Source organism: Ranitomeya variabilis, chromosome 5, assembly GCF_051348905.1.
Source record: "Ranitomeya variabilis isolate aRanVar5 chromosome 5, aRanVar5.hap1, whole genome shotgun sequence".
In the NCBI taxonomy this organism is placed as follows: domain Eukaryota; kingdom Metazoa; phylum Chordata; class Amphibia; order Anura; family Dendrobatidae; genus Ranitomeya; species Ranitomeya variabilis.
In genome coordinates this window covers 78875611-78896552 of record NC_135236.1, presented here as the reverse complement: position 1 = coordinate 78896552, position 20942 = coordinate 78875611, and the positions used below count along the sequence as shown (strand labels likewise).

The 20942-nt window shown below is 46.5% G+C and overlaps 1 protein-coding gene across 1 annotated transcript in view; it reads left to right on the top strand.

Moving 5' to 3' along the window:
* The window catches only part of LOC143774819 (histone chaperone asf1b), a 35994-nt gene extending 33764 nt beyond the window's left edge, over positions 1-2230 (top strand). The window contains exon 5 of the mRNA XM_077262587.1: positions 1025-2230. Coding sequence (XP_077118702.1) covers positions 1025-1225 — 201 coding nt within the window. The 3' untranslated portion in view covers positions 1226-2230. The remainder of the gene's footprint in view (positions 1-1024) is intronic.
* Positions 2231-20942: the final 18712 nt, after the last annotated feature.

Sequence of the window (20942 nt, the reverse complement as noted above, 5' to 3'; positions counted from 1 at the left end):
CATCCTTTTTGGCTCTGTTTGGTCATTTTCTTGCATTTTGTCATTGCGCTCACCCGTAGAGGTATAGTAGCATGAAGCAGTGTCTACAACCGACAGAAGTTGCTCAGGTAGTGCAGCTCATCCAGGATGGCCCATCAGTGCAAGCTGTGGCAGTTTCCAGAACATGGAGCAGACACCAGGAGATGTGGAGAGGGGCTGTAGGCGGGCAACAATCCACCAGTAGGTGCTACCTTCTCCGTTGTGCAAGGAGGAGCAGTGCCAGAGCCCTGCAAAATGACCTCCAGCAGGACACTAACATCCATGTGTCTGCTCAAACTGTCAGAAACAGACTCCATGAGGTTGGTATGAGGGCCCAACATCCAGAAGTGGGTGTTGTACTTACTAGGTACTGGGATGAGATCCTCAGACCCATTGTGAGACCATATAGAGGTGCAGTGGGCCCTGGGTTCCTTCTGATACATGACAGTGGTAGGCCTCTTTTCCCAGACCTAAATCCAATTGAGCTCATCTGGGACATCATGTCTCGTTCCATCCACGGACGCCACGTTGCACCAGACTTTCCAGGAGTTGACTGATGCTTTAATCCAGGTCTGGGAGGAGATCCCTCAGGAGACCATCCGTTACCTTATCCGGACCATGCCCAGGCGTTGTAGGGAGGTCATACAGGCACGTGGAGGCCACACACACTACTGAGCATTTTCTTGTTTTGAGGCATTTCCACTGAAGTTGGATTAGCCAGTAATTTGATTTTCCACTTTGATTTTGAGCATCATTGCAAATTCAGACCTCCATGGGATATTAATTATTTTACATTGATTATTTTTGTTATATTGTTCTCAATGCATTGCTATGCAGTTAATAAAGATTTGCAGCTGGAATATTTCATTCAATGATATCTAGGATGTGATATTTTAGCGTTCCCTTTATGATTTTGAGCAGACAGAATATGCATCCCTGTGATTTACTACTCCCCCCCCCCCCAGATGCGGCTTTTGTAGTGATTATAAATGTGTCTGTCTTTCAGCTGCAGAGGAACATCCTAGCCTCAAATCCACGTGTGACCCGCTTCCACATCAATTGGGAAAGTGCAAGCGAATCAAAGATGGAAGACATTGAGAATGTGGACCCTGCTTGTCACTCTATGCATCCCCCATCTTGTGCCCCGACCAAGGGCCTGTCCAGTGCATTAAACCCAATCCCAGAGAACTCTATGGACTGCATTTGAAGTCACCAGTGCTCAGGAACCTGCAAATTGTCCATAACCTGAATAAAGTACAGCACCAACATCTCACCTCGGGCTCCGGTCCATCTGGCTAAGGCCACTTTTATTGTGCATGATGTCCTCAGACTCCAGAAGCAAACGAACATACTGCCAATAGAGAACCCACACCCTGCCTTATCCTATGGTGGTGGTAATATCCTCTGTATGTCACTAGTTTTAGTCTCACACTGCCTTTTTTTTTTTTTTTTCTTTTTTTGGAGAATAACATGACCTGCCTTTTTAACATGGAGGTCTGTTCCTTGGCTCTAGCATCTCAAATGATCCTACCACACCATTCATCCATTGTTCACCAGGACCGCCTTGGCAGAAGTGATATATCATCTTTTGTGTGACGCAGTCCTGACTACGGTCCTTTTGTTGCTGCCATTAAGTTTTCCTCACTCACCTGAGACACTGCCACATACTTTATGGGGGGCAGCATTTCTCCTTCCACGGCCTCACTGAGACTCCTTTGTCTCATCTGGGACACGTTAAAGAGAGATCGTCTCTGCCCGATAAAAGTTGCATTGTTCTGCTTCGTGGATTGAGCCAAAAGACTTCCTGCAAAGTTATAATATTCATGTTTGGTCTCAGATGTTCACCCTAGATCCAGCGTCCTCTTGGTGCACTATTTCACAGAATTATCAGCACTTACACCTGCGCCAGGATGGAAAGTCTATTGTGGTCAGTGCCACGTATCTCGCACTGTGAAGACTGTCCATTTTGAAGGAAGGCTTTTCTGAGCTTTGGGCCCTTTATACGTCTCTTTACAGGCAGGATTTTTGCTATGCCTGCCTTCTACATGCATTATGATGTTACGTTTTGATTGTCGTATATAGAAACCAATGTTTTTTTTGTTTGTTTGTTTTTTTCTTTCCCCAATGTGTATAATATTTTTTGTTTTTTATATATTTGTGATTAGGCTTTACTTAAATAAAAGCACTTGAGCAAAGTGTCTGAAGATCTTAATGTCTTTGTTTAAATGTGAACATTGGTGTTTTTGTTGTTTTTTTTTTTGGGGGGGAGGGGTGTTTTGCCGAACTACAGAGAAATTTTATGGACTTATTACATTGGATTTTTTTTTCTTCTAAGACGGGGGAAATGTTTCCAGATACTTTTGTGCTTGATACATAAATGGGTGATAGAAACCTATGCAACAATCATACAACACTCCCACATGTCCACAATGCAATGATGTTTTGAACGACGATGAGATCTTCCAGACAGGACGATGAGATCTTCCAGACAGGACGATGAGATCTTCCAGACAGGACGATGAGATCTTCCAGACAGGACGATGAGATCTTCCAGACAGGACGATGAGATCTTCCAGACAGGACGATGAGATCTTCCAGACAGGACGATGAGATCTTCCAGACAGGACGATGAGATCTTCCAGACAGGACGATGAGATCTTCCAGACAGGACGATGAGATCTTCCAGACAGGACGATGAGATCTTCCAGACAGGACGATGAGATCTTCCAGACAGGACGATGAGATCTTCCAGACAGGACGATGAGATCTTCCAGACAGGACGATGAGATCTTCCAGACAGGACGATGAGATCTTCCAGACAGGACGATGAGATCTTCCAGACAGGACGATGAGATCTTCCAGACAGGACGATGAGATCTTCCAGACAGGACGATGAGATCTTCCAGACAGGACGATGAGATCTTCCAGACAGGACGATGAGATCTTCCAGACAGGACGATGAGATCTTCCAGACAGGACGATGAGATCTTCCAGACAGGACGATGAGATCTTCCAGACAGGACGATGAGATCTTCCAGACAGGACGATGAGATCTTCCAGACAGGACGATGAGATCTTCCAGACAGGACGATGAGATCTTCCAGACAGGACGATGAGATCTTCCAGACAGGACGATGAGATCTTCCAGACAGGACGATGAGATCTTCCAGACAGGACGATGAGATCTTCCAGACAGGACGATGAGATCTTCCAGACAGGACGATGAGATCTTCCAGACAGGACGATGAGATCTTCCAGACAGGACGATGAGATCTTCCAGACAGGACGATGAGATCTTCCAGACAGGACGATGAGATCTTCCAGACAGGACGATGAGATCTTCCAGACAGGACGATGAGATCTTCCAGACAGGACGATGAGATCTTCCAGACAGGACGATGAGATCTTCCAGACAGGACGATGAGATCTTCCAGACAGGACGATGAGATCTTCCAGACAGGACGATGAGATCTTCCAGACAGGACGATGAGATCTTCCAGACAGGACGATGAGATCTTCCAGACAGGACGATGAGATCTTCCAGACAGGACGATGAGATCTTCCAGACAGGACGATGAGATCTTCCAGACAGGACGATGAGATCTTCCAGACAGGACGATGAGATCTTCCAGACAGGACGATGAGATGAGATCTTCCAGACAGGACGATGAGATGAGATCTTCCAGACAGGACGATGAGATGAGATCTTCCAGACAGGACGATGAGATGAGATCTTCCAGACAGGACGATGAGATGAGATCTTCCAGACAGGACGATGAGATGAGATCTTCCAGACAGGACGATGAGATGAGATCTTCCAGACAGGACGATGAGATGAGATCTTCCAGACAGGACGATGAGATGAGATCTTCCAGACAGGACGATGAGATGAGATCTTCCAGACAGGACGATGAGATGAGATCTTCCAGACAGGACGATGAGATGAGATCTTCCAGACAGGACGATGAGATGAGATCTTCCAGACAGGACGATGAGATGAGATCTTCCAGACAGGACGATGAGATGAGATCTTCCAGACAGGACGATGAGATGAGATCTTCCAGACAGGACGATGAGATGAGATCTTCCAGACAGGACGATGAGATGAGATCTTCCAGACAGGACGATGAGATGAGATCTTCCAGACAGGACGATGAGATGAGATCTTCCAGACAGGACGATGAGATGAGATCTTCCAGACAGGACGATGAGATGAGATCTTCCAGACAGGACGATGAGATGAGATCTTCCAGACAGGACGATGAGATGAGATCTTCCAGACAGGACGATGAGATGAGATCTTCCAGACAGGACGATGAGATGAGATCTTCCAGACAGGACGATGAGATGAGATCTTCCAGACAGGACGATGAGATGAGATCTTCCAGACAGGACGATGAGATGAGATCTTCCAGACAGGACGATGAGATGAGATCTTCCAGACAGGACGATGAGATGAGATCTTCCAGACAGGACGATGAGATGAGATCTTCCAGACAGGACGATGAGATGAGATCTTCCAGACAGGACGATGAGATGAGATCTTCCAGACAGGACGATGAGATGAGATCTTCCAGACAGGACGATGAGATGAGATCTTCCAGACAGGACGATGAGATGAGATCTTCCAGACAGGACGATGAGATGAGATCTTCCAGACAGGACGATGAGATGAGATCTTCCAGACAGGACGATGAGATGAGATCTTCCAGACAGGACGATGAGATGAGATCTTCCAGACAGGACGATGAGATGAGATCTTCCAGACAGGACGATGAGATGAGATCTTCCAGACAGGACGATGAGATGAGATCTTCCAGACAGGACGATGAGATGAGATCTTCCAGACAGGACGATGAGATGAGATCTTCCAGACAGGACGATGAGATGAGATCTTCCAGACAGGACGATGAGATCTTCCAGACAGGACGATGAGATCTTCCAGACAGGACGATGAGATCTTCCAGACAGGACGATGAGATCCGATTAATGGATATTTCAACTGCGATTTCTTATTTGTAGTGTATGCAAACAAATGCCCATACAGTCTCGTACATGTTAGCGAGAATACCCAAAATGTACGAGTCTGCAACTCCTCACAAGTCTAGCATTTGTCATGGAAAAACTTACAGCTGTCATGTGCTCCACCCATAGATGTTAACATGTTAAATGCCGCTGTCAATCTCTGACGGCGGCATTTAACACGAATGCGCCGGAACCATGTCCCAAACATGCCCATCAGCACCCCTGTCAGGTGATCGCATGCCCCGTGGCAGACGTTCATAGATTGCTGCTACACATAGCAGGGCTATAGCACAGGCGATTGGATGATCACAGCTCCAAGTCTCATAAGTGGACTATTGGAACAAGTAAAAAGTAGAAGTTAAAAAATATATAAAAAGTAAAAGTTCAAATGGCCAACCCATTTTTGCTCCATTCAAAATAAAAAAAACAAACGCATGATCTATATAAATTATTCCAATCCGTAAAAAAAAACAAAAAAAAACGCCAGTTTCTTCTTTTTTTGGGCGGGGGGGGGGAGAGGGGGTTGCCTCAACTTTGCAATAATCAAAACAGATCTACCCCAAAATTGTGTCATAACTCGGCAATCAAAAAAGCAATAAGCCCTCACCCAGCCCCAGATCTACGAAAAATGGAGACGCTACGGGTCTCGGAAAATGGCTTTTTTTTTTTTTTCAGTTTTGAATTTGTTTTTTTCACCACAAATTAAAAAAAAAAAAAAAGAACCTGCACATGTTTGGTATCGGCGAACACCTAATCTGGAGAATCATAATGGCAGGTCAGATTTAGGATTTAGTGAAATGGTGTGGGGAAAAAAACATTTTGGAATTAAACTTTTTTTTTTTTTTTTTTTTTTTTTTTTTTGCAATTTCACTGCACTTGGAGTTATTTTCTTGTTTTCCAGTACACTATATGGTAAAATCAATAATGTTGTTGAAAAGTACAACTTGTCCTGCAAAAAACAAGACCTCACACAGACATACTGGCGGAAAAATTAAAACGTTATGGCTCAGGGAGAAGGGGAGCAAAAAAATAAAACGGAAAAACCCAAGGTCATTAAGGGGTTAACATGGCTGTCGGCTTGTTACACTGACAGAAATCTGTATGGAATGGTGATAGGACAGGAACCTGTCAGCTTATCCTGTAAGAAGATCACCTTCTGTGACCTGGAGAGAATCTGTGCCGTGTATTGTCATTCTACTTCCAGGTCACATCAACGCAACTTCGTACTTCACATGCTCATTTTTTCTTTTCCCAGAGAACAACTAGGCTACCAAAATCTAAATAATTCCTTTCCAGCTGCTAATGCCCATGCAGCGTGAAAGAACCATAAACGTGTTCCTTTAATTCACCACTCTAATTATTAAGGTAAGCGCAAAGTTCAGTCAACAGCCATTTAATAACAATGTGCTGATGCTTTTTTTTTTCTGTTTAAAAAAAAATAAATCCAAAAATGATTAATCTTGGTAAGCTGTGCTCAGGCAGACATGCTGAAAACTGGCTCAAGCTGACAGTGTCACTGTCAGAGGTAACCTCATCCTGATGTGACTGAGAAGAGTGTTGTGCCATATATTCCATAACGTCCTCTGCTTCCAGAAAGCAGAATATGGCAGGAGTCTACAGTATGTGGGGCATGCATGGTTGTCAAACTGGAATAGTAAAGATGTGCAAAAACACATGCACAGTGAAATGGATAGATTGAATTTTGTTTAAAAATTGTCACCTTCCCAAAATTGATGTGTATCTATCAAGCATTTATTACACTGGAAAAAAAAAAAAAAACCTTCAACAAGGCATTTTATTGGTGTGGAATGTACAGATGCCCAATTTGACTAATAAAACACATGAAGAAAAAATTGTCATTCACTTAATGAGGTCGACAGTCGCAGTGAAATGTCTGATTGTAAGATAAAATATCGTAGTTACTTACCGATAACGGTATTTCTCTGATCCCATGACGGCACCACAGAGAGAGGGATCCGCCCTCAGGGACAGGAAACCTACAGGTGAAAAAGGCGGTACCTCTCTCCCACATCAGTTGGTTTACAGAGCCTTAACAGAACTTCAGCTGTAACTTAAACATTATCAAACAAAAACTTTTAATTTTAACTTATCAGGGGCACCGCGTCACTAAGTATTAAGACTAACTAGTGTTCACACTCACACGTGAAGGGAGGGAATGTACGGGTGCCGTCATGGGATCAGAGAAATACCGTTATCGGTAAGTAACTACGATATTCTCTTACCCCCATGACGGCACCACGGAGAGAATTTCATAGATGTACATTAGGGAGGGACCACTGCCTCTAGAACCCTTCTGCCGAAAGTGAGGTCTGAAGAGGGGGTCAAGTCTAATTGGTAGTGCTTAAAAAATGTGGAAGGAGACGACCAAGTGGCCGCCCTACATATCTGTTCGATTGATGCTCCTGCTCTCTCTGCCCAGGAGGTCGCCACCGATCTGGTTGAATGAGCTCTGACTTCCTCTGGAATGTCCTCATTACTTGATGAATACGCGGGGATGATGGCGTCCCTTATCCATCTCGCAAGAGTGGCCTTTCATGCTTTATGCCCTTTATTTGGACCCTGGAAACACACAAACAGAGCCCTATCCTTCCTATAGTCTCTTGTGGCCGCTAGGTATTGGACCAAACATCTTTTAACGTCTAGTGTGTGTAGATGTTCCTCTTTCTCATTTCTGGGGTTTGAACAGAAGGAGGGTAGCGAGATCTCCTGAGATCTATGAAAATGTGATGCCACTTTAGGAAGGTAGGATGGATCGATTTTAATGATTACTCTGTCGTCTAGTATGCGTGTCAGAGGTGGGTACGCTGATAGGGCCTGCATGTCACTAATCCTCCGTGCCGACGTTAGCGCCACCAGAAGGGAGGTTTTAAGCGATGATATTTTTAAAGAGGCTTGTGACAGTGGCTCAAAAGGTGCTTTAGTCAGTGCAGAGAGGACTAAATTTAAATCCCAGGGAGGTGTAGTATGGTGTACCACTGGTCTAGATCTGGTCGAGGCCTTAATGAATCTTTTTACCCAGCGATTCCACGCTAAATCACAGTTGTAAAGGGCGCCCAAAGCTGCTACCTGGACTTTAAGCGTGCTCATTACGAAGCCTTTTTCTAGCCCCTTCTGAAGAAATTCCAGCACTTTTTTAATTGGGATTTCTTCAGATAAATTGGCACCTGATGCTGATAAAAATCTTCGCCAAACCTTCCCATACGCTCTAGTAGTCACTGGCTTTCTACTTAGCAGGAGAGTGGAGACTAGATTTGAAGAGAACCCTCTCTTGATTAGAAGGCTACTTTCAAATTCCAAGCCGTCATATGCAAGGTCTTTACTTGCGGGTGATTTACCGGCCCCTGATACAGCAGGTTCAGAATTTCTGGAAGGACCCAGGGATCTGTTATGGACATTATCCTTAGCCATGGAAACCATGCCATCTTTGGCCAGAAAGGAGCTACCATGATGACTCTCGCTCCGTCCTCTCTGATTTTTTTTTCAACACTAAAGGAATTAGCGCTATTGGGGGAAACACATAGGCTAGACGAAAATTCCATGGAATTGAAAATGCATCTAGGGCTACCGGGTTCTCGCGTGGGTCTATTGAACAAAAAGCCTGAATCTTCCGATTCTGGTAGTTCGCAAATAAATCTATTTCTGGAAGACCCCACAATTGTACTATGTGGTTGAAGACTGTCTGATTCAACTCCCATTCTCCCTGTTTGAGTTGTGTTCGGCTTAGAAAATCTGCTGTTTGGTTCTCCGTCCCTTTGATGTGAAGGGCTGTCAGTGATAACAGATTGGCTTCTGCTAATAATAGGATGGATTCTGTTATTTCCATCAGTGTACGAGATCTCATGCCCCCCTGGTGATTTATGTAGGCCACCACTACCTTGTCCGATAATATCCTGACGTGATGGGAATGGAGGGAGTGTAGGAAGTGGGTGAGTGCATATTTTACCGCTAGAAGTTCTTTCATGTTGGAAGAACCCTGTTTTTCCTCTTCCGACCATGGCCCTTGAGCCACCTGGCTGTCCACATGAGCCCCCCCAACCCCAAGGACTCGCATCGGTGGTTAAGGTTATAGATGTTGGCCATACCCATGGAACGCCCCTGGTTAGGTTGTGTGGATCCACCCACCAAGCTAGGGAATGTATTGTTTGCAAGGAGATTTTTAAGTGCTTTTCCAAATCCCCTTTTAACACAGAATCTGCTTCTAAGATCTCCCACTGGAGGTCTCTGGTGTGACTCTGGGCCCAATGGACCGCTGGTAGACAGGCTGTCATTGATTCCAATATGGACATTGCTTTGCGTAGAGTTATTACTGGAGATTTCCTGAGTTGTTCTATCAGTTGGACCATATTCGAAACTTTCTCTCCTGGAAGACTGCATTCTTGCCGGTTTGAGTCTATTATTAACCCCAAGTATTGTTGTACTTGAGTTGGAATGATTCTTGATTTTGTTAGGTTTAGCAACCACCCTAGATTCGTTAGGGATGTCATTACTTTGTTTAACTGAGTGCAGTGGAGGGGAGTTTTGCCAACTACCAGGAGGTCATCCAAATAAGGAACTATGAGTATGTTTTGCTCTCTTATGTGAGCCATGACCTCTGCCATCAATTTCGTAAAAGCCCTCGGGGCTATGGCTAGACCGAAGGGAAGGGCCCTGTATTGGTAGTGCTTTAGCTCTCCCTGTATTAATACCGCCACTATGAGAAATCTTTGGTAGTCTGGGTGTATGGGCACATGGTAGTATGCGTCCTTTAGATCGATGACCGTCATAAAACAAGACGGATGAAGCGTTCTCACACATGTCTTTATTGTTTCCATCTTGAAACTCTCCGTCACTAGGTACCGATTCAATTTTTTAAAATTTATTATTGTCCTGTAAGTCCCATCCGGTTTCATCCGAAGAAACAGAGGAGAGTAGAATCCCATGCCTCTCTCGTGGTTTGGGACCTCCTGTAGGACATTCTTTGCTAGAAGCATTTGTATCTCCTTTTGAAGGCTGAGCTGTTCGGCTTCTGCTTTCCTCTGAGGTGTTATGATGAAGTGACGAGACGGTCTTGAATGAAAAATTAGTTTCAGCCCCGTTTTTATTATATTTAGGGTCCATAGGCTCCCTGATATTTTTTCCCAGGCTGGGAGAAAGTGTGCCAGTCTTCCTCCCACCTGGGGACCACTTTCATTGGGGTTGCTTCTTGGTGTCAGGCTTGTTGAACAAGTAGCCTTTCCCTTTAAATTTTTTATCGTCCCATCCTTCTTTCTGATTTTTTGGAGGCCTTCTACGCATGAATTTCCTGTACCGAAAGGACCGTTTATATCAGGGGTGGATTAAGGGTAGCCAGGGCCCCGGGCTGTTCAGACACTGTGGGCCCCCCCCCCCCCCGGTCATGTGACGGGGGTCATGTGATACCCGAACCAGATTATTCCGGAAAAATGGCCGGGCCCTACTCTACTGTAACCTATTAAATATTTGTTGAAATCTGCAATACAATTTAGGTATATTTTGACCAATAATATCACATACAAGGAACAAATACCACCGCGCCATGACCAGACCACAAATTACAACCACAGTGATCGAATAATATCACATACAAGGAACAAATACCACCGCACCATGTCAAGACCACATATTACCACCACTTGGTAACCAAATAGCACATTCAAGGGACAAATACCACACCATTTCCAGACCACATATTACCACCACATAGTGACTGAATACTACAATACTGATTAGTAATTAAAAAAAAACAAAAAAAACACAATACTATCACAAGTGCCAGTATTCACAGGAGATCTGTACTTAGTATGCAGTGTCTGTGTACAGGTAATACAGTGATCACTGGTGACATTGTACACAGGACCTCTGTATATAGTATACAGTGTATAGTGTCAGTGTATAGGTAACACTGACTCACCAGTGACGTCTCTGGGTGAAGTCCTCCATCTTTCATCCAGCACAGACCGCCATCATTTCTTCCAGCCAGGACTCATTTCTGCAGGAAATAACATAGTTATCTAGAGCTCTGCTCGCAGAACACATTACTTAATTTTTCACAACTTCTACATTACACCACATGGAGAAAAAAAGGCGATAGTGTCACTCTGCACAGTAACAGGACCGCCCCCCCTCCCATTTAAAACAGTATACTCAATAAATAAAATAAATACATCACTGCAGTAATAATATCCCTTAATTAGCCCCTATGGTAATAATATTCCCCACCCTGGCCCCGTGTGTCTCATTCCTGGCTCCAGCCATATGTTCTCCCATCCTGCCCTCATGAGTATCCATTCTACACCATATGATCTCCCCATCCTGTCTCCATCGTATCCATCCTGCCCCATGATCCAATCCTGCCCCATGTCTTTCATTCTGCCCCGTGTCTCCAATCATGCCGCGTGTCTACATTCTGCCCATGCCTCCAGTCATGCGCCCAGTGTGTCCAGCAATCTGCCCCAGTGTCCAGCATATTACCCCCAGTGTGTCCAGCATATTACCCCCAGTGTGTCCAGCAATCTGCCCCAGTGTGTCCAGCATATTACCACCAGTGTGTCCAGCAATCTGCCCCAGTGTGTCCAATTGTCCAGCATTGCCCACAGTGTGTCCAGCATTGCCCCAGTGTCTCCACACATTGCCCCAGTGTCTCCAGCATTGCCCCCAGACAGTGTGTTCAACAATATGCCCCAGTATGTCCAGCATATTGCCCCAGAGTATCCAGCATTGCCCCCAGTGTCTCCAGCAATCTTCCCCAGTGTCTCCAGCAATCTGCCCCAGTGTCTCCAGCATTGCCCCAGTGTCTCCAGCAATCTGCCCCAGTGTCTCCAGCATTGCCCCAGTGTCTCCAGCAATCTGCCCCAGTGTCTCCAGCATTGCCCCAGTGTCTCCAGCAATCTGCCCCAGTGTCTCCAGCATTGCCCCAGTGTCTGCAGCAATCTGCCCCAGTGTCTCCAGCAATCTGCCCCAGTGTCTCCAGCATTGCCCCCAGTGTCCAGCAATCTGCCCCAGTGTCTCCAGCATTGCCCCAGAGTCTCCAGCATTGCCCCCAGTGTCCAGCAATCTGCTCCAGTGTCTCCAGCAATCTGCCCCAGTGTCTCCAGGATTGCCCCAGTGTCTCCAGCAATCTGCCCCAGTGTCTCCAGCATTGCCCCCAGTGTCCAGCAATCTGCCCCAGCGTCTCCAGCATTGCCCCAGAGTCTCTAGTATTGCCCCCCAGTGTCCAGCAATCTGCCCCAGTGTCTCCAGCAATCTGCCCCAGTGTCTCCAGGATTGCCCCAGTGTCTCCAGCATTGCCCCAGTGTCTCCAGCAATCTGCCCCAGTGTCTCCAGCAATCTGCCCCAGTGTCTCCAGCATTGCCCCCAGTGTCCAGCAATCTGCCCCAGTGTCTCCAGAATTGCCCCAGAGTCTCCAGCATTGCCCCCAGTGTCCAGCAATCTGCTCCAGTGTCTCCAGCAATCTGCCCCAGTGTCTCCAGGATTGCCCCAGTGTCTCCAGCAATCTGCCCCAGTGTCTCCAGCATTGCCCCCAGTGTCCAGCAATCTGCCCCAGCGTCTCCAGCATTGCCCCAGAGTCTCTAGTATTGCCCCCCAGTGTCCAGCAATCTGCCCCAGTGTCTCCAGCAATCTGCCCCAGTGTCTCCAGGATTGCCCCAGTGTCTCCAGCATTGCCCCAGTGTCTCCAGCAATCTGCCCCAGTGTCTCCAGCAATCTGCCCCAGTGTCTCCAGCATTGCCCCCAGTGTCCAGCAATCTGCCCCAGTGTCTCCAGCATTGCCCCCAGTGTCTCCAGCATTGCCCCCAGTGTCTCCAGCATTGCCCCCAGTGTCTCCAGCAATCTGCCCCAGTGTCTCCAGCATTGCCCCCAGTGTCTCCAGCATTGCCCCCAGTGTCTCCAGCAATCTGCCCCAGTGTCTCCAGCATTACCCCCCAGTGTCCAGCAATCTGCCCCAGTGTCTCCAGCATTACCCCCAGTGTCCAGCAATCTGCCCCAGTGTCTCCAGCATTGCCCCAGTGTCCAGCAATCTGCCTCAGTGTCTCCAGCATTGCCCCCAGTGCCTCCAGCATTGCCCCCAGTGCCTCCAGCATAGCCCCCAGTATTGCCCCCAGTGCCTCCAGCATTGCCGTTCGCAAAAAAAAAAAGTTTTCCTCACCTGACCAGCGCTCCAGCGGCAAGCTGCTCCCTCCAGCAGCGCACACTCGCCGGCGACTGACAATGACGTCAGACGCCGGCGACTTGTGCGCTGCGGCCGACTTCAGCTGCCAGCCTCCAATTGGCTGGCGGCTGTTGTTAACCGCCGCAGCGCCGGAAGGGGCCTGGTGAGCAGATGAGAAGGGGCCCGATGCCGGCCCCCTCTCTCTGCCCACCGGGTCCGGGGGCACATAAATGCCGGCGGCGGCGGGCATTCACAGTACTCGGGCGGTCAATCTGTGCGGTAGCCCAGGGCCCCCCCACACCACTGGGCCCTGGGCTACCGCCCATATTGACCCTCTTATAATCCGCCCCTGGTTTATATAATTGGTTAGGGAACCCCGGGAAGGCTTTTTTCTTATCCCCCACTTTCTCCAGGATATCATCTAAGGTGTAGGGCCGAATAGAAATTCCCCCTCACAGGGTATGGAACATAATTTGGACTTAGTTTGTAGGTCCCCCGGCCAGCATTTGAGCCATAAAGCCCTTCTAGCTGCGTTTGAAAAAGAAGCAGCTCTTGCCGCCAGTCTTGCAGAGTCTATAGACGCGTCCGCTAGGAACGCCGCTGCTCCTTTCATTATCAAGATTGAATCTAATACTGATTCTCTCGGGGATTTATCCTTTAATTGTGACTGTAGATGGTCCAACCACACCATTAATGCTCTGGCAGTACATGTGGAGGCTATAGCCGGTTTTAGTCCCCCCCCCCCGGCTTCCCATGCACCTTTTAGAAATACCTCAGCCTTCTTATCCATAGGGTCCTTTAGGGTCCCCATATCTTCAAAAGGTAAAGCAAATTTTCTCGACGCTTTTGCTATTGTGACGTCCAGTTTTGGTGCTTTACTCCAGGAAGAACAGGCTGGGTCATCAAAAGGATATTTCCTTTTCGGGGTTAAGAGGACTTTTTTTGTCTGGTCTTTTCCACTCTTTTTTTTTATTAGGGCATGTATTTTATCATTTATTGGAAACGTCCTAGGTTTCCTTTGTTCCAGACCGCTAAACATAAAGTCTTGTGTGGTTTTTTGGGATTTAGTCTCTACCAGCCCCATGGTAGTTCTTACCGCTTTTACCAAAGCGTCCGTCTCTTCAATGGGAAAACAATTGCGACCCCCCTCCGAGGAAGAAGAGGATGATAGAGAGGAAAGCGAACTATCTGAATCAGATATCTCACTATCTTCTTCACTAGAACTTGGCTCCGGGGACCTATGTTTAGATCTACGCTTCTTTTTCAATCCTTTGGCACTTTTTAACGCATCCTCTACTTGCGATTTAATTAATTGTTTTAAATCGGATGCGAATCTTGGGGACTCTTCGGAAATGGTGTTTTCTATGCATATGGCACAGAGTTTCTTTACCCATGTAGTGGGTAGTTCTACGGAGCAGATCGGGCAAACTCTGTGCCTGGTTTTCGCTGTTCATTTCTTCCCCTAAGAAAAATACAATAAACCCCTTTTAGAACCTGAGCATTCACGAAGATCACTTACCCTCCTAATTTAAGGGGGATACCGGTTCTGGCGTAGGAGTAGTTTCCTCGACTTGAACCGTTACGGGTCTGCTGGATCCGCCCGAGCCTCTGCTACGTTGAGATCCGGAGCTGCGATGCTGGGAAGAAGCATCGTGCTGTCGCCGCCGCTGGCGATGGTGCTGCTGCTGTTAGGGCTGGCGCTTTTTCGGCGGGGTCTGCAGAGTTTCTTCTGCCGGTTGTTCTACCTCACTCATAGTGAGACCTTTCTGAGCACCGGCCATTCGTTTACTGATCTTTTTTCATATGTAAGTGGGGCGGAGCACCGCTGGGCTATTACCCAGAGATGCTGTGCGCCGCCCCGGAAGTGACCCCTGTGCCGAGCATTCTGGGAGTACCAGAATGCTCTGTGCCCGGCCCGCACATGCGTGCGCGCATTCTGCCGCCGCCATCTTTTCCTGCAGGGAGCCTGCCCGGAGCACGCCTGCCGACCACACCGGAGGAAGCGCCCGCTCCAGCCCCAGGACCCCAAGTGCCCGCCGGCGCCATCAGAGAGACCCTCGGACGAGCGCGCTATCCGGCGGGAGAACTGGCGGTAAGGCACCAGGTGACCGCCGCCACCTATTACCGGCTGTATGTATGCTTTCATGGGGGAGAAGCAGACTGGATCTTTCTTCACTGCTTCTCCCCCGCTCACGCACGAGAACGTGGCCTTCGGGGTAGGACTTAGCCACCGTATTCGAAGCAGGGCCCCCCGCTGCCAGTAACCGAATCGATGGACCCCCGGCATCCCACGACGTCCACGCTGCAGGTTCCCCGTCAGGGACAGGAAACCAAACTGATGTGGGAGAGAGGTACCGCCTTTTTCACCTGTAGGTTTCCTGTCCCTGAGGGCGGATCCCTCTCTCTGTGGTGCCGTCATAGGGGTAAGAGAAGTAGAACTTTCGGGGAGTTGGCTGTGCTTTTTTATATTATTATTTGTGTGTACCTAGGCTGCAGAATGCTCTGTTTGTTATATACTCCCTGTTGGCATTCTGCACTGCTGCATAGATACTACACTTTGGCATGTGACCAGCCTCACTCCTGATTTTGGAGGATCTGATCACATCCCGACAAGTATTTTTCTGTTTAGAGACTAGTTGTAACGTCCCAACTAATACCATGCCCAATCTTTGCCTCCTGCTCCAGCCTCCCCGTATTGAAGGGTGGAAAAGGGAGCTGAAACGCTTAGGCTACTTTCACACATCAGATTTTTTGCATCAGGCACAATCCGGGTAATGTTGGAAAAACCGGTTCCGGCGCAGATTGTGAAAAACTGATGCGACAGATCCGTTTTCCGACGGATCCGGCTAGCATATCTAGATTATTGGATAAAAAAAAAATTTGGAGCATGCTCAGTTTAAAAAAACGGAATCCGGCGCCGGAATCCGTCATTTTCCGGATCCGGCTCCCATAGGCTTCCATTCTAGCAAACAGCCAGGCGCTTCCGGCTTTTTCGCTGGAGACAAAAAAACGTTGCTATGAACGTTTTTTCCAGAAACCGGAAACGGCAGATTTTCCGGGTCCGGCGAAAAACGGACGAAACGCAATGTCACTAATACAAGTCTATGGGAAAAAAAAACTGGATCCGGCGGCAACATTCGCCCAATACGTTTTTTTTAAATTTAGCCGGATTGAGCCTGACAGCGAAAACCTGATGTGTGGAAGTAGCCTTAATCTCCATCTTTCAATCTCAGAAAAGGCTGAAGGTCATGTAGCTGTAAGTGATGAGGAAGGATGAAAAAAGAGCAAAAACGAGACACAGAAGAGGGGTGTGTGTGTGTGTGTATATATATATGTTTTCATACTGCATCTTGGAGGCTGTAGGAGCATCATATATGGAGGCATGTCTGTGCTGTGCACTATGGAGGCCATGAAAGTGATGGTATACTGTGAGAACACTAATGGGCTTCACTATTATGCTTTGCTTATATAGCGCCATAATATTAACCCCTTAGTGACAGAGCCAATTTGGTACTTAATGACCGAGCCAATTTTTACAATTCTGACCACTGTCACTTTATGAGATTATAGCTCTGGAAGACCCGTGGAAGCGCAGGAGCGCGAAACGGCCGTCGTCTTGTGGAAAAACATTTCTCCCTGATCATACCTGCTTTTGAAAATATGCCATAATAAAGATTGGACATTAGAGGATGGTGAGTGCTCGCTGTTCTTATGACCTTTTTGCATGCACGATTGGAGTTTTCTCAAGCTAGAGCACCAGACATCGGTAAAGGGCTTCATAAAGAGGACATTAAGCGAGCGGGTGTGGGTGATTTAAACAGCTGATGGTGCTGCTATTTGCTTTTCTTTTGGTTTTTGCATAATTTATAACTCTGGAATGCTTTAACAGATCCTGCTGATTCTGAGACTGTTTTTTCGTGACATATTGTACTTCATGTTAGTGGTAACATTTCTTCGATATTACTTGCGATTATTTATGAAAAAAACGGAAATATGGCGAAAATTTTTACAATTTTGCAATTTTCAAACTTTGTATTTTTATTCCCTTAAATCAGAGAGATATGTCACAAAAAATAGTTAATAAATAACATTTCCCACATGTCTACTTTACATCAGCACAATTTTGGAAACAAAATTTTTTTTTGTTAGGGAGTTATAAGGGTTAAAAGTTGACCAGCAATTTCTCATTTTTACAACACCATTTTTTTTAGGGACCACATCACATTTGAAGTCATTTTGAGGGGTCTATATAATAGAAAATAACCAAGTGTGACACCATTCTACAAACTGCACCCTTCAAGGTGCTCAAAACCACATTCAAGAAGTTTATTAACCCTTTACGTGCTTCACAGGAACTGAAACAATGTGGAAGGAAAAAATGAACATTTAACTTTTTTTTGCAAACATTTTACTTCAGAACCATTTTTTTTTTTATTTTCACAAGTGTAAAAACAGAAATTTAACCATAAATTTTGTTGTGCAATTTCTCCTGAATACGCCGATACCCCATATGTGGGGGTAAACCACTGTTTGGGCGCACCGCAGAGCTTGGAAGAGAAGGAGCGCCGTTTGACTTTTTCAATGCAGAATTGGCTGGAATTGAGATCGGACGCCATGTCGCGTTTGGAGAGCCCCTGATGTGCCTAAACAGTGGAAACCCCCCACAAGTGACCCCATTTTGGAAACTAGACCCCTTAAGGAACTTATCTAGTTGTATGGTGAGCACTTTGAGCCCCCAAGTGCTTCACAGAAGTTTATAAAGTAGAGCCGTGAAAATAAAAAATCGCATTTGTTTACACAAAAATGATCTTTTCGCCCACAAATTCTTATTTTCACAAGGGTAACAGGAGAAATTAGACCATAAAAGTTGTTTTGCAATTTCTCCTGAGTATGTCGATACCCCATATGTGGGGGCAAACCACTGCTTGGGCGCACCGCAGATCTTGGAAGTGAAGGAGTGCCGTTTCACTTTTTCAATGTAGAATTGGCTGGAATTGAGATCGGACACCATGTTGCGTTTGGAGAGCCCCTGATGTGTCTAAACAGTAGAAAACCCCCACAAGTGACCTCATTTTGGAAACTAGACCACTTAAGGAACTTATCTAGATGTGTGGTGAGCACTTTAAACCCCCAAGTGCTTCACAGAAATTTATAACGTAGAGCCGTGAAAATAAAAAGTCCTTTTTTTTTCCTCAAAAATGATTTTTTAGCCTGCAATTTTTTATTTTCTCAAGGGTAACAGGAGACATTGGACCCCAAAATCTGTTGACCAGTTTGTCCTGAGTACGCTGATACCCCATATGTGGGGGGGGCACTGTTTGGGCACCCATCGGGGCTCGGAAGGGAAGGAGCACCTCTTGGAATTCAGACTTTGATGGGATGGTCTGGGGGCGTCATGTTGCATTTGCAGAGCTCCTGATGTACCTAAACAGTAGAAACCCCCCACAAGTGACACCATTTTGGAAACTAGACCCCCCAAAGAGCTTATCTAGATGTGTGGTGAGCACTATGAACCCCCAACTGCTTCACAAAAGTTTATAATGTAGAGCCATGAAAATAAAAAAAAAAAATCATATTTTTTCCACAAAAATGATCTTTCCCACCCAAAATTTTTACTTTCACAAGGGTAACAGGAGAAATTGGACCCAAAATTTATTGTGCAATTTATGCTGAGTAGGCTGATACCCCATATGTGGGAGTTAACCACTGTTTGGGCGCATGGCAGAGCTCGGAAGGGAAGGAGCGCCGTTTTGGAATGCAGACTTTGATAGAATGGTCTGCCGGCGTTATGTTGCATTTGCAGAGCCCCTGATGTACCTAAACAGTAGAAACCCCCCACAAGTGACCCCATTTTGGAAACTAGACCCCCAAGGAACTTATCTAGATGTGTGGTGAGAACTTTGAATGCCCAAGTGCTTCACAGACGTTTATAATGCAGTCGTGAAAATAAAAAAAATTTTTTTTTCCACAAAAAAGATTTTTTAGCCCCCAAGTTTTTATTTTCACAAGGGTAACAGGAGAAATTGGACACCAAAAGTTGTTGTCCAATTTATCCCGAGTACGCTGATGCCCCATATGTGGGGGTAAACCACTGTTTGGGCGCACGGCAGAGCTCAGAATGGAGGGAGCACCATTTGACTTTTTGAGAGCAAATTTGGCTGTGGCGTTTAGAGACCCCCTGATGTACATAAACAGTGGAAACCCCCCAATTCTAACTCCAACCCTAACGCCAACACACCCCTAACCCTAATCCCAACCCGATCCATAATCCTAATCACAACCCTAACGATAATCACAACCCTAACCCCAAAACAACCATAACCCTAATCAGAACCCTAAATCCAACACTCCCCTAATCCTAATCTCAACCCAAACCTCAAACCTAACCCTAATCCCAATACACCCCTAACCCTAATCCCAACCCTAATCTTAACCCTAATCCCAAACCTAACCCTAATCCCAAACGTAACCCTAATGCCATCCCTAATCCAAACCCTAACCCTAATCCCAACTCTAACCCTAACTTTAGCCACAACCCTAGTCCTAACATTAGCCCCAACCCTAGCCCTAACTTTAGCCCCAACCCTAACCCTAAATTTAGCCCCAAACCTAACCCTAGCGCTAACTTTAGCCCCAACCCTAACCCTAACTTTAGCCCCAACCCTAACCCTAACCCTATATTTAGCCCCAACCCTAAATTTAGCCCCAACCCTAACCCTAACCCTAAATTTAGCCCCAACCCTAACCCTAACTTTAGCCCCAACCCTAACTTTAGCCCCAACCCTAACCCTAATTTTAGCCCCAACTCCTCTAGCTGCCGGCCGGCAGATCATGGTGGGCGCACTGCGCATGCGCCCGCCATTTTCTTACCGGAGGAAGAAGCCGGCGGCCAGGAGAGGACACAGGAGGACCCAGGGACACCGGTAAGTATAACAGGGTCCCCAAATCCCCCTATTTCTCTGTCCTGTGATGTGTGATCACATCAGAGGACAGAATTACACATCGCTTTTTTTTTTTTTTTTTTGCGGTCGCCGGTAAACAGTTAATTACCGGCGATCGCAAAACAGGGGTCAGTAAAAACTGACTCCGATCATGTTCTTTGGGGTCTCGGCTACCCCCGGCAGCCGAGACCCCAAAGATCTTCCGGGTGCGCCCGCCATTTTTTGGCCGGAACAAGATGGCGGCGCCCATCGGGAGCCACGAGGAGCACTGGGGGAGACAGGTGAGTATCGGGGGCGATCGGGGACTCCATTTCTCTGTCCTCTGATGTGCGATCATATCGGAGGACAGAGAAATAAAATGGGAAATCGAATTTTTTTTTTTTTTTGCAACCGCCGGTAAACGGTTAATTACCGGCGATCGCAACTTGTGGGTTGGTAAAAAAAACCCGAATCATGTTCTCTGGGGTAGCCGAGACCCCAGAGAAAATCCGACTCTGGGGGGCGCTATTCACTTTTTCTGTGGTTTATGTACCCTTAACTGCCGCCGTTAAAAGGCGTATCGGCGGTCGTTAAGGGGTTGAAGTTCTGCCCATCCTTTCAAAGCTAGGGTGAAATTAACAAGGAAAAAATAACATTTTTAAGGGGAATCTGTAAATTTGGCATTTAAGTGTTTACTCCCAGAAGAGAACATTCTAAAAAAAATCATAGAGAATATTCTGAACCTTAATCTTTGTTTAATGATTTATGTAAGAAATTAATTTTTTCTCTTAGGTTCTTTGACAGCATTGCATACC